We start from the raw sequence: 14361 nt of genomic DNA on the forward strand, positions 1-14361 counted from the left end.
TTGATGTTGTCAATACATTCACTGTATGTGGTGGCTTTGGATAATCTTGTGTTGTGTTGTGTAGACTACTGGGCCATCTGTTAGGAATTCTGATGTGTCTCAGTTGTCTTATATTTAACAGTGTCTGGTCTCTCTCAATATGTGTCTATGCAGAAGGTATAAGCTTAACCATTTGGTTTCTCTGAGTTTTCATTGCCTGTTTGATTCCGCACACACACACACACACACACACACACACACACACACACACACACACACACACACACACACACACACACACACACACACACACACACACACACTCAGTGTGGAAGCCAACATGATTCCTACCGAGCCTCTTTCCGTGTGGGTGGATGGTGTGATACTGCTTTCATCTGTTTCCTGTGCTGTGCTTGCCCTGTGCTTGGGCATGCGTGGCCCCTTTTGTGATTGCCAGTAACCCAGCATTGCCAGATTTCACAAGAGTCAAGTCAGTTAATATAATGCAGAGTGTAGTCTAACCAGGGCCGCTGCCAGCGCCAGTGGGCCAAGGGCAAAGCATCCCAGTACACCAATGTCGTAGTAGTAGTAGTAGCTTTATTATCCCCCATGGGGGAAATTTCTTCTAGTGAGAGGTGCGTAAGACATGAAAACAAACACAATACAGTCAGATTCCCAAGCACATTTACCCCAAGCAACACATTCCCCCATAACATAGACAAGACATTGGACAAAAACATGTCAACACGCCTCACTCACGGCAGTCACCACAGAGCAGCGCCCGCCCCATTAATGATGATAATGGGGACCCGATTTGGTAACCCCCCGGCCCCCACCCACTGGGCCTGGGACAGTATAGCAGACCCCCTTTTCCCTCCCTGTCGGTGTTCCTGAGTGTAGCCATCGTTGGTTGACACGGTAACCGTCTCTGGTACAGATAGTGAGTGCATCAGAAAGGTTGTCATGGTAACCTTCGCTGGTCCCTGAGTGTAGCCATCGTTGGTTGACATGGTAACCGTTTCTGGTACAAACAGTGAATGCATCACAGATTGCCATGGTAACCTTTGCTGGTCCAGATTGTGTGCATGCAATAGGTTGCTCAAGTAAACGTTACTGGTCTAGACAGTGTATGCACCGCATGTTTTCCTGGTAACTAGTTGCTGTTTCAGAGAGTGGACTATCCCCTGCTGATGATTGTTTCAGGTGCCCCTATGGAACAGTGTACCTGTAGGTTTTTTATTTTATTTTATTTGTTTATTTATTTTTAGCAAAGCAGACAAAACGATACAGTAAAGTTTAAACTATTTGGTTACATGATAATAGAATGCATTCTTTCTAAGTAACTGTATAGCTGTGCTATGAAAAGCGCAGAAATTACTGTACAGGTGTGCGTGTGTGTGTGTGTGTGTGTGTGCGTGCGTGCGTGCGTGCGTGTGTGTATGTGCGTGTTATACAGTCTATGAGCAGCCAATGCTATCCTAGGCCTAGTAACATGCTAGTCATTACATTGAGCTCCTTCATCTGGGTTGCGCGTCCCACTTACAGCTGCAATGTAACTTAGTGGGCGGAAGGGTCAGAACAGGAACAGGAGGCGCACAGACTTGCCTCCAGGGTGTGTTATTGTTTGTGTATTTGTTTTATTTGTTTTTCCATTTTTGAGAGAAGAAGAGAGCGCCCTTCTAGGCTATATATGGTAGGCTTCGTAAGGGAAGACAAGGGCAATGAGACTCACACTGTTGCTGCCATGGTGATGATATCCCAGCATGCAGTGCAGCAGTGCCGTTGGCCTGTCGTCTCCTGTCAGAGACGGCTGCCATTATCCACTGTGTCATGTCTGGCAGCCATGTTGCTGTGGTACAGGTTCATGGGCCAGACAAGTATTGCTGGATTGGCCATAAGGCAGACAGGGCATTAGCCTGATGGACTGTAGATGATTTTGGCCTGGTCCTCCCCTCAATGCAGTGGGGTCATTTCACGTGAAATCAGACACTTTGGGACCCGACCGACCCGGATTTCAATCATACTTGGTGTGCCTTTTTAGTAACAAGGTAGCACCCCAGAACAGCATTGGTTTGAATCTGACATGAATCATAAGGGAGGAACAGACTAGCGAAGGTTTACAAATGAGGGTAGGACACTATATATTCAGTCATGATTATATCAGTCAGTGTTAGTCACAAAAAGATGTCTGTGGTGTTGTTTTCAAGCTCTTTTCTGGCTCTACATATTACACATGTATAGTAAAAAAGCAGCACTCCCGTGTCACTTTCTTGCAGTTTTAATACTGGGTTAGCAGCATGGCAGACAGACAGACGTTTCGGCCCAAGTATGATTGAAATCCGTGTCGGTCGGGTCCCAAAGTGTCTGATTTCACGTGAAATGACACAGTGGTGTCAGTCCTCATGCCACTACTCATATTTATCTATTAGATTTGGATGTTTTAGACAAAATAGCTTGCAATAGATTACTAAGACCTGTTTTCACAGGCTTCATTCTCTCTCTCAATGGCTGGCGGACTGGTCATAACTGAAAATACCGGGCCTCACAGCTTTTTCATCCTAGTTCAGCCCTGGTCAGACGTCAGTATGAGGTTATTCTATCTGACAGCACTCATCACGTTCATTTTATTATTTTTTATTCCACTCTTCTCCTCCAGCCACTCAACTCCCCTCATGCAGCCAGTGAATTTAACTTAGCACTGACCTCTTTTTCTGTGCCAAGTGTTATGCTTGCAGTTTTGTGTCAGTTTTTTTTAATTTAATGATTGTTTTTCATTATCCCTGAGATTAGTGAGGTTATAGCCTATGCACAAGGTAGTGCCAGAGATGTACAAAGTGAAAGTTGAAGTGAAAAAAATAAAAATGCTTTTTCCTTCCAACACAGATAACTGAGCAAATAGTAGACCAGTGTGCCTGCATAACGATCAGCTGACCCTGAGCTGGTTGGATCACATTTGTGGTGTGTTTTTATTTTAGGTTTGTAGTGCTTTTCAGTAACAACAACGTCTATTTATCTCAGTGTAATAACAGTTGTAACAGCTATGTAATATCATGTGCTAATGTGCCATGAATTTACTCCTACTTTTACTTTCGACTGAAATGATATTTCATCCTCAGCCAATTACCAAAGCAAAATCTGTTTCATTTACCAATTTCTTTTTGTCCCATTTTCCATCCCATAGCCACCTAGATCTACTACTCCAGCACCCATAGGCTAAGCGCGGCGAGGGTGACCCGGAGGAGAAGAGAGAACCAGGAGGAGGAGAAGGATGCGGGGCTTCTACTCCAAGCTGGACAGCGGTGCCTCCCTGCTGGGCGGTGGAGGTGGAGGTGGTGGGGCCGGAGGGAGCCATTCGTCCCTGGCCATGCCCCTGAACCTGGCGGTGGAGACGGAGAAGGCCCAGGCTCTACTGCAGACCTTCAGCTCGGCATCCCTGCTGGCCAGCGCAGGCCTGGGGGTTGGTTTCTTTCAACTCTGTTTACTTGCACACTTGCAGACAGATCGGGGCAATTAACATAACACAGAATAAGAAAGTGACATTTAAGAAAAGAAAAAATAGAATAATTAAAGTATTTAATTTCATATTAAATTCAATTCAATTTAATTTTATCCCAGGCGATCTAAGCCTGGGTGTATTTGTATACCTAGTGCTTGCTACTTGCAGTCATATTTGAGAGCGGCACCATGATATTCTTGGAGAACATGAGAGTGTAGTGTGAGAACCTCAATCTTAGGGAACGTAGGGCTGACACTGGCTGGCCTGCCTGCCTGTTGTTTGCTCAGGTCAATGCAACGTGATGTGTACCTTGATGATTCTCTGATACTTTGATGATACTGTGATGCTTTGAAGTTGTTTTTTGAAGTTTCTGCCTGGTCTGTGGCTGTTATTATTTGTTCAGCCCATCTGCCCTAGCACAAAGCAAAACAAAAAGGCAGCTGCATCAATTGAATTTAACAATTACTTGAAGATGCAATGTTACTTTGATACGACGATTTTACTTTGGTTTATTTAACTTTTTATTATATACCAGTATTTCCTCAAATAATAGCCGTGTCTGCTATTAATAAAGTTTGGACCAGCCCACAAATAGGAGCAGGCTACAATTTGAAGGAGGCTTTTATTACAAAAGGGAAAAAAAACAAGTCAATTTTGCCATAGAGAGCCACTGATGAATTGGGGCCAAGCTGTAAATTGAGGAATTATAGATACTTAACTTTGAAGTTTTTTTTTTTAAGCTTCTGCCTTGCTTACGGCTGTTTGTTTGTTAAGGCCTTCTGCCTAAACACAAAACAAGAAGACTTGTTGAATTTGACACTTGCTTTAGGATACTATGATACTTTGATACTATGGTACTTTTTAAATATGTACCAGACTATAAATTGAGGAATTACAGATACTTCGCCTTGAAGTTTTTGCTTTGATAGCTTCTACCTGACGTGCGGCTGTCGTTGCTTGTTCAGCTCAATGCAGTTTGATATCTACCTGATGATGGCCTGAACAAACAATAACAGCCACAGACCAGGCAGAATATTAAGAAAAACAACTTCAAAGTATCACAGTTTCATCAAAGTATCATAGAATCATCAAGGTACAGATCACGTTGCATTGACCGGAGCAAACAACAGGCAGACAGGCCAGCCAGTGTCAGCCCTACGTTCCCTAAGATTGAGGTTCTCACACTATCCAACAATATCATGGTGCCGCTCTCAAATATGATTGCAAGTAGCAAGCACTAGGTATACTGTTTTTGATTATTTTTTTGATTGCTTCTACCTGACTTGCTGCTGTCATTGCTTGTTCAGCTCGATGCAATTTCATATCTGCGTACCTGATGATCCTATGAGGATACTTTGCTACTTTGATATTGTTTTTTGATAGCTTCTGCCTTTGTCTGCCTTGTCGTTTGTTCAGGTCTTCTGCCTGCTGGCGCATGTCGCCAGAGTTCAAAGCCACCGCCTCGCCATTAATCTTGTATAACCTGTCACCTCGTCGGCCGTTATCCCTTACTTGTTCAGCTGAAAGTAGTTTGATATGACCTGATGATTATATAATTTTCTGAGGATACTTTACTAATTTGAAGTTGTTTATTGATAGCTTCCACCTTTGTCTGCCTTGTGGTTTGCTCAGGTCTTCTGCCTGCTGGCTGACCAGTTTCTGCAGACGCCCTTCGTGCTGCAGCACGTGTGGCTACGCGCCGTGCTGGACAACGGCGTGCACGGCCTGATCGGCCTCTGGTCCTGGGCCATCGTCATCGGCCTGCGCAAGCGCAGCGACTTCTACGAGGTGGCGCTGGCCGGCTTCCTGGCCTCCGTCATCGACCTGGACCACTTCTACATGGCGGGCTCGCTCTCGCTCAAGGTGAGGCTTCACTTCATCACTTGCATTCCCATGGACGATACTATTTAAAAAATAAAAAATACGGCTTTTTTTTGCCTTTATTTGATACATGGTTTTTAAATGTTTGTTTTCTCCTGGCTGCGCGACACTAGCTTTGCACACCTCTCAACCTCTGATTGTTGGAAACCACTGTCGGTCAAAAAATTAGCTCATGTGGTTGGCTGCCAGTGTCTTGCCCCTCCTCACAACATTGTGTTTATAAACATGGTGAACCCATGTATAGGATAGTTGGAGATGGTAACAGGAAGCGAGTGGGAGAGAGAGAGATGTGGGAGGATCGGCAAACTAGACTGGCAAAAGGCAGACTACTGTATATCACAAATGCGATACAGTGTGCCCCGGTCTTTTGAAAATTCTTTGTTGGTTGAACCAATAGTCTGGGAACCATCTATTCGTGTTATCGTAGGGGGACCTGTTATCGTCATTTATCAAACTATTTAACTCATTTTGACCTGAAAATGCATGCTAAAATTGTCATTTTTCCCAATGTGACACTTCCTATGCGGCTCCTGGAGAGTCTCACAAAATTTGACAGCCAGTGGAAGATCTCTTCCGGTGACCCTGAAAACAAATAACGACCAGTCCCTTATCATGGCCATCTTCCTGGCTCTTTGGCTTTTCCCGGTCTGTATCTGTGTTTGTTCCACTGTCTACGGAGTGAAAGCACTAGGCTAACTCGTGTTACTGTAAAGGTCAAAGCTGGGTCTCACGCTGAGGCTGTGGCTTTGTGAATGAGGTGTGTGTGTGTGTGTGTGTGTGTGTGTGTGTGTGTGTGTGTGTGTGTGTGTGTGTGTGTGTGTGTGTGTGTGTGTGTGTGTGTGTGTGTGTGTGTGTGTGTGTGTGTGTGTGTGTGTGTGCGTGCCTTATCTGCGTCAGGCCAGCCAATGGCTTTTCACACGAAAAGATCTACAGCTTGTTTTGTGTGTGTGTGTGTGTGTGTGCGCTTGCGCGTGTGTGCGTGCGCACATCATGTGTGCATGCGTGTGTGTGTGTGTGTCTGTGTGTGTGTGCGCATACGTGTGTGTGTTTGTGTGTGTGTGTGCACTTGCGTGCGCTCGTACATGAACGTGTGTGTGTGTTTCCTAACACAAAAGGTCTACAGTGTGTGTGTGTGTGTGTGTACTACACAAAAGATCCAAAGTCTCCAGATATGTTTGGGTGGGTGAGCATTTGTCAATGTGTGTGCCCTTTAAACAAAAAAAGCGACAGCCTACTCTTTGTGTCTATGTGTACATTTCTGTTTAGTGCCAGCGCCCATTTACACAAAAGACCCCACAACCGTGTGTGTGTGTGTGTGTGTGTGTGTGTGTGTGTGTGTGTGTGTGTGTGTGTGTGTGTGTGTGTGTGTGTGTGTGTGTGTGTGTGTGTGTGTGTGTGTGTGTGTGTGTGTGTGTGTGTGTGCCTTCCACAAAAGGCTAATGGCCTGCATCACTTACAGTCATTAGCACCAGGGCCGCGTTATCCTATGGTGCAACCGGTGCTGCAGCAGAGCTGCAAGCAGAGGCGCATATGCATATCTTGTCACCAGGCTAGACAGGCAGCTTGGGCCCCCCAAGACTGTAGCTGGGGAACAGTAGTGGGGATTTGTTGCAAGTGTTCCTTCTTTTTAATTTTCGCTTGGCCCCCCGACTGAGCCTAGAATCGCCTCTGCATGCACGCAGGAATCGGAGGTCTTCGGAACTTATAATTTCAGTCAGATACTTCTTCAGAAGCATCTGCCGTCAGGCTACTTCAGATTGTACGGATAAACTTCAGCCCGGCATGGATTAATGCAATGAAGAGAAGGTTGGCAACGTTATTCATTTTTGTGTAATGTCAGTGTTATAATCGCTTTTTGCAATTGTTGCATAGCGATCATGGACTTTTGCAATAGCTGCAATCAGAGCACAGCACATACCAACCTAACTTAATCTTATTCTATAGGCTAGCTAAAACATTGGGAAATAAATCACGCACCCAACTGCATTAACGAAACAAAAGTCTTGTATGGCGCGGCGAGGACCACTTCTGATGTGTTTTTTAAAAAGTGTTCACAATAATGCTACGTAGCAAGTGCACCAACCAGCACTCAAAGTTCTGACAGTCTGACAACAACAGGGCAAGCCAACGATCTAGCAAACACTAAAATGATATAGCCACATGTTATGGCCATTTCCCTGAAGCACTGTAATAATGATGCTCTGTCATCTTTGCGTTCGGGTTTGTGTTCCGTTAAAACATGCCTGGGTACCACTCGCGGATTGTTCTCTAGTTAGCAAGTGGCTCTTATCTGGGAGAAAAAAAACTTTTGTGATAGCCTACATCCACATCCAAACATTACGAATTTGCACCGTGGTCTACTGTAATGATTGCATACTATTGCAGTTTAATGCACCATCTAAGCTTAGATGAAAGCGCTGACTTCTGAATGATTATGGTAGGACCTACATTTTGAGGGGATTTTGTGACAACTTCGCTTTGCTGTGGTTCGCTAAGGGGATTCCCCTCCCTTGCGACAAGCGAGAACTGAATTCTTTCTTTTGACAGTCTTTCTAATGCCATTGGAGGTTTACTTATTTAATACGTGTTTCCCACGGCTTCGATTCGACAAATTGGTCGGCAGCAACGTAGCATAAATAAGAGACTTTTGGTTGTGCTTCTGTTTGGTAGTTCTAGCTGAGCCAACGTTTAGCCTACTCTGCCAAACGGTGCACAGAATCTCCTCCCTGTCAGCTGGCTATTGGCTTGCGTTGCAACTGGTGAACTCAGCAGGGGGTTCAGCGCACCCTTTTTATGTGTTGGAGTAGAACGTGTAGCCTGCGTTGTTTCATGCGTTTTGAGTATGGCTCATAATAATGTGGTGTAGGGGCCCCGGATTGCATCTGCACCGGGCCTCCGCGAGGGTTAACGCGGCCCTGATTAGCACAGCAGAGCACAGACACTTTGCTACTGTGTGTGTGTGTGTGTGTGTGTGTGCGTGCACACCCATGGTACAGTATGTATGTGCAGTAATGTACGTATTCGTGTGCGTATGTACAGTGTGCATGGGATTAGGGATGCACCGATATACACTTTCTCACTTCCGATCCGATCCTGGTATCTAAATTTGGATATCTGCCGATACCGATACTACTCCGATCGAATGTCTTTGGTATACATGCACTCTATGTATGTGCGGGAATGTATCGCATGCTCTGGGAGAGCCTGTCCAGAGAGAGTAGAGAGAGAGAGAGAGTCCATTGGCACATTGTTTCCGGGTTCTACTATTGCAAGGGGGAGGGGGGGGAAATCTCCCTTTAGGCAGACCTAGGCTGACCTAAGGACTGTTCTATTCAATGCTAGGAGTATTATGACACGCCCCTTTAGGCAGACCGGAACCTGGTCATGTTAGGTGCCCATAGCAACCTATTACATTGGCATATCTCTATACTTAAAGAATCTCTGGCCTGTCTATACCGAGCTTGTGTGCGTTGCAAGCCAGTCTGCATTTACGTACTTTACCATGCGCCTCTTTGTGTGCGCCTGACGGTGTATCCCTCAAAGGTCACTTGGCTTTAGTATTCACATCACTGCGTCCTATTAACTGTGGCCATCATCCTCTTGGCAAAACACTGCTGTTGTCTGCTGAATGCATAATAACGGGAGAGAGGAGAAGGACACAGGAGTATTTTAATGACAGCAGGACAAGATAATGGAATAGGCAGAAGGAAGTAGATGATCAAACAAGACCACAGCCTTTGTTCATTGCGAAAAAAAATAAGTGTGTGTTGTGTTGGAGTAATTGAAATTTCTTTCATTTGGTTAGCATTTTTTACAGTTTACAATGTGCAATCGCAAGTATTGCGTGGTATTGTAAGATATGGTAGTATAATATCGGTAGCCTCTTGGTCTCCAGACCTAAAGGCAGAGCTGCTATGTCGAAGCAGCTTTTGAACTTCATGTGTCATCCACGGTGGTGTGTTGGGGAAGACACAAACTTGTTTCCATGTTGTTACACTGTCCACACAGAAAGTGATGTAATCCAGAACGGCGGAGGTGTAATTGTCCAAAGTAGAGGTGCTCCGATTGCTCGGCTGCCGATCATGACCGGCCGACAATGGCCAAAAATAGCCTGATCTGTGATCGGAAAAACATGCCGATCAAAAAACCGATCGAGAGATATTAAATTCCTCACGCAACAATTTGCCTTTACACCTGGCGCTGCATGTAGGCGCTGGCTCTGCACAGCTGCAACTGCACCAAAAGAAGGCATCTTTGCTTGTCTATAACTTTTCGCCATTCCCCCCTTCATTTCCACCATTCATAACCATATCTGCATCAACAATGATCTGATTTTCCGATCCATGCGCCGTTTACCTGACTATGTAATTTGCGATTGAGTACTCGCCAGTGAGCCATGTTACGTTATAACCTGTGTAGTTGCCTTGGTCAGCACGCGACAACTTCACGTTGTCAGCACAAACATGTCAATTATTGTTTTCAAAGTTGTAATTGGCAGTCAGTCGATTAGTTTGATAGTCGCTGAAACACCAAACGGCGACAGATGTGGTTAAAACTTGAGAGAGAGATTCAGAACGGTAGTGGAGCACTGCAACTGTGGACGGTGACGGAGAGGGGAGGGGCTCTCCTCACGAGGCTGCTCATTTAAAGCGACAGGTTGTTTTTTTCTCGTATGTGGAAGACTATTTGATGTAATGTTTCAGTTTCAATTCAATCTTAAATAGTTTAGTTATTCTATGCAATAACTTATACATTGATTAATACTGTAGACTGTATTACCAACACTAGTCTGAAAGATAATAATAATAATAATAATAATAATAATAATAATAATAATAATAGCCTAATACTGTAATAGACATGTGAAAATTAAGATTGATTGGTTTATGGGCAGAAATGGTATTCAATAAGGATAATTAATAGGCTATTAAAAAAATAGGAAATCATTTTTGTGATCGGCAATGATCGGTAATCGGCAGATAAAGATTTTTGGTGATCGGTATCGGTGATCGGACCCAAAAAATGGTGATCGGAGCACCTCTAGTCCAAAGTAGCATGAGTCTCTGTGCCCTGCTCTCTAAATACATCCCAGTCTGTGTGGTGAGAACAGTCCTGAAGCATAGGAATCGCATCCTCTGGCCATACCCTCACATTTTCGACAGCGGTCTCAACGCTCCTGATCTTGGGACTATAACGCGGGAGTAGCAGTACGGAGAGGTGGTCTGACTGACCCAGGTGGGGGTGGGTCTGAGCCCTATAGGCATTTGCTACATTTGTATACACTTGGTCCAGCGTTCATTCCCCTCTGGTGGCACACTTAATGTTGCGATGGAAGCTGTGCAGCACTGACTTTAATTCTACGAGATTGAAGTCCCCAGCTGCAATAAAAAACGCTGTCTGGATGTGCCGCTAGGCCAGGGGTCAGGAACCTATGGCTCTAGAGCCACATCTGGCTCTTTTGGGAACTGTATCTGGCTCTTACTTAACTATGGTTGCCAACCGTCCCTTGAAATACGAAATTGTCCCGTATTTATAAATAAAAGTACGGGTTCCATATTGAGCTGAAACGGGACATGGGATGTTAAAATGCGTTAAAATAGCAGGAAACTGCATCTGAGAAATACAAAATTTTCGGGGGGAGGACCCCCAGACCCCCACTATGATGAATTTGACAGTTGGCAGCCTATACTGTTATCACAAAAAGTAGGCCTAATAACTTGACAGTACACTCTGAAAATGTTGGGCTTAATTGAAGTACAGGTGTGCATGCTTTTAATTGTATTCAGTGTTTAAATGGTGTGGCTCTCACAAAAATGTATTTTCCAAATTTTGCCTTTTATGGCTCTCTCCACCCAAAAGGTTCCTGACCCCTGCGCTAGGCTGTTGTTGATGCTGCTGTATAGCTGTGATAGCGCTAGCGTAGAATTGGTGAATGTGTGCGTGTGTTTACTCATGACGTACTCTCTATGTCTATCTCCACAAACTGCTTTGAACCATCGGTGTGTGTGTGTGTGTGTCTGTGTTTTGAGTTTTTACTCCAAACTTACTCTTCTCTGTCCGTCTCGGTCCACAGGCCGCTTTGAACCTGCCATATTGGTGTGTGTGTCTGTGTCCGTGTCTGTGTTTTGTGTGTGTTCACTCCTCTAACTTACTCTCTGTCTCCGTCTCCGTCTCCGCAGGCCGCCTTGAACCTGCCGCACCGGCCGCCGCTGCACTGCTCCACGCTGATCCCGGCGCTCTGCTTCTCGCTGCGGCTGCTGATGTGTGTGTGTGTGTTTCATGTGTGTTTACTCCTAACTTACGCTGTCCTTGTCTCTCCATCTTTCTTCGTCTCCGTAGGCCGTCTTGAACCTGCCACACCGGTGTGTGTGTGTGTGTGTGTGTGTGTGTGTTTCATGTATGTTTACTCCTAACTTACGCTCTCCGTCTCTCTCCGTCTCTCTCCGTCTCCGCAGGCCGCCTTGAACCTGCCGCACCGGCCGCCGCTGCACTGCTCCACGCTGATCCCGGCGCTCTGCTTCTCGCTGCGGCTGCTGATGTGGGCGCTGCGCCTCAAGGACTCCTGGTGCTCGCTGCCCTGGATGCTCTTCGTGGCGCTGGCCTCGCACCACGTGCGCGACGGCACGCGCCACGGCCTCTGGCTCTACCCGCTGGGCCACACGGCGCCCATCTCCTATTGGCTGTACGTCAGCATCACGGCCACGCTGCCGCACCTGTGCTCTGTGCTGATGTACCTGACGGGAACGCGGGACATGATCTCCACGAAACACGGAGTGGCCATAGATGTCTAATGGACACACACACACATGTACACACACACACACACACACACACACACACACATGGTGACACGCATACCCACAGACGCATACACTCTCCACTAAACATGGAGTGGCCATTGATGTCTAATGGACACACACACACACACACACACACACTCACACACACACACACACATGGTGACACGCATACCCACAGACGCATACACTCTCCACGAAACACGGAGTGGCCATTGATGTCTAATGGACACGCACACATGCACACACACACACACACACATGGTGACACGCATACACACAGACGCATACACTCTCCACTAAACATGGAGTGGCCATAGATGTCTAATGGACACACACACACACATGCACACACACACACACACACACACACACACACACACACACACACACACACACACACACGGTGACACGCATACACACAGACGCATACACTCTCCACTAAACATGGAGTGGCCATAGATGTCTAATGGACACACACACACACACACACACACACACACACACACACACACTCAGACTCAGACACACACACACACACACACACACACACACACACACACACACACACACACACACACACACACGGTGACACGCATACACACAGACGCATACACTCTCCACTAAACATGGAGTGGCCGCTGATGTCTAATGGACTGGACGCACCGTTACGCAAATTGACCATGGACATACTATGAAAACTAACCATGGTGCCGCGCACACACACAGATGCACACATACAGTACACACACACACATGCGCACATTCACGCCACCCATCACCTATGCGATGTGTATGCCATGCGATGTCTAATGGGACAAATATACACATAGTGACACTCACGCACACACACAGACGTGTACTGTACACATGCACACAATCACGCCACCCATCTACTGGCCGCCACGATGGGAACGTGGGACATGATCTCCACTCAATTCACTTCATTTCTGTATCAGACCATGTCTATACATGCAATCGATTCACACACACGCACACACACACATCCTGTCTCGCGAGAGTATTTCTCATCTTCACAGTCATCCCTGTCACACCTACAGTATGCTCTGTTAATGCCCCTGACTGATACACAACACATGGTGTGATAGCCATCTGTGTCTAAAAAGCAAACCTACACCTAGACACAAAACGCACACACACACACACGCGCGCGCACGCGCACACACACACACACCTCACCACCACACAAGGCAGACCTTCCTCCAAATATGGTGTAAAATCACAAACACCTTATCGGTACATAAGACATTCATATTGTGAGTGTACAAAAGATTCCATTGTGACACACTGCACAGGAAATTGCATTTATGCCTCACCTGTGCAAGGGAGTAGCCCAACAGGAGCTATGAAGGAGGCATTGCGGCAGGACTCTACAATGGATCATGGGAGCGTGGGAGAGCGCGGTTTAATCACACCCCTCACCCATCTGCCGGTACGAGGAATGGAATCGGCAACACGACCGCCCTAGCCACTTCCCCCACAACTGCACTTGTAACACACTATTGAACTGGTCTTAACCATCAGAGCCTCTCCCATTCTGTGAAGTTGTCCGTCAATCCAAGCCTAATCCTTAAAGAGAGGTTGTTTGACGCTTTTGTCTACATCTCCAGTGGTCCAGAGGTACACACATAGTTTCTGGATATAATTTAGATATTCATATTAGCTTTTTTTAACCACAGTTTACACACTCTCCATCAACAAGCAACACACACATAGAGATCAAAGACTCGTCTGTTGGAGTAAGATACCCCAAACTACGCTTATTGAATGCAATACAAACGTTCGGTCTCCAAAGGGGGCGTTGTCCCATCCGTCTTCTCTTTCTGTGGCATTTGGTGATGGCTTGCGTAAGACGTTGACTATCGCCATCTACAGCGCCAAGGGAACTCCATATATTCTTAACCTTAAGTCTCTAAAGGTCTCCTAAACAGAAGGTCTCCGAAAGAGGCATTCACCATTACGTCAGAGGGATCCAGGAAAAGTATGTATGTTATTCTAATAGACGATTCTTTTTAAAGATGTGGACATGTACTCACGTGAGAACACACACACACACACACACACACACACACACACACACACACACACACACACACACACACACACACACACACACACACACACACACACACACACACACACACACACACACACAGGATCATAAGATATTCACAGGCTGAGGAAGAC

The 14361-nt window shown here is 46.0% G+C and overlaps 1 protein-coding gene across 1 annotated transcript; it reads left to right on the forward strand.

Moving 5' to 3' along the window:
- Positions 1 to 3165: 3165 nt before the first annotated feature.
- tmem267 (transmembrane protein 267) lies at positions 3166 to 12245 on the forward strand. Its single transcript, XM_063211175.1, has 3 exons — positions 3166 to 3436; positions 5108 to 5338; positions 11812 to 12245. Exons 1-3 carry the CDS (start codon positions 3248 to 3250, stop codon positions 12145 to 12147), a joined length of 756 nt encoding a protein of 251 aa, XP_063067245.1. The 5' UTR covers positions 3166 to 3247; the 3' UTR covers positions 12148 to 12245.
- The last annotated feature ends 2116 nt before the right edge of the window (positions 12246 to 14361 follow it).

The sequence above is a fragment of the Engraulis encrasicolus genome, chromosome 11 (genome assembly GCF_034702125.1).
Source record: "Engraulis encrasicolus isolate BLACKSEA-1 chromosome 11, IST_EnEncr_1.0, whole genome shotgun sequence".
Lineage (NCBI taxonomy): Eukaryota > Metazoa > Chordata > Actinopteri > Clupeiformes > Engraulidae > Engraulis > Engraulis encrasicolus.

Coding starts and splice junctions, on each gene's coding strand:
- tmem267 (XM_063211175.1), top strand. CDS start 3,248: ATGCGGGGCTTCTACTCCAAGCTGGACAGCGGTGCCTCCCTGCTGGGC. Junction 3,437..5,107: donor TGGCCAGCGCAGGCCTGGGG/GTTGGTTTCTTT, acceptor TGGTTTGCTCAG/GTCTTCTGCCTGCTGGCTGA. Junction 5,339..11,811: donor CGGGCTCGCTCTCGCTCAAG/GTGAGGCTTCAC, acceptor CCGTCTCCGCAG/GCCGCCTTGAACCTGCCGCA.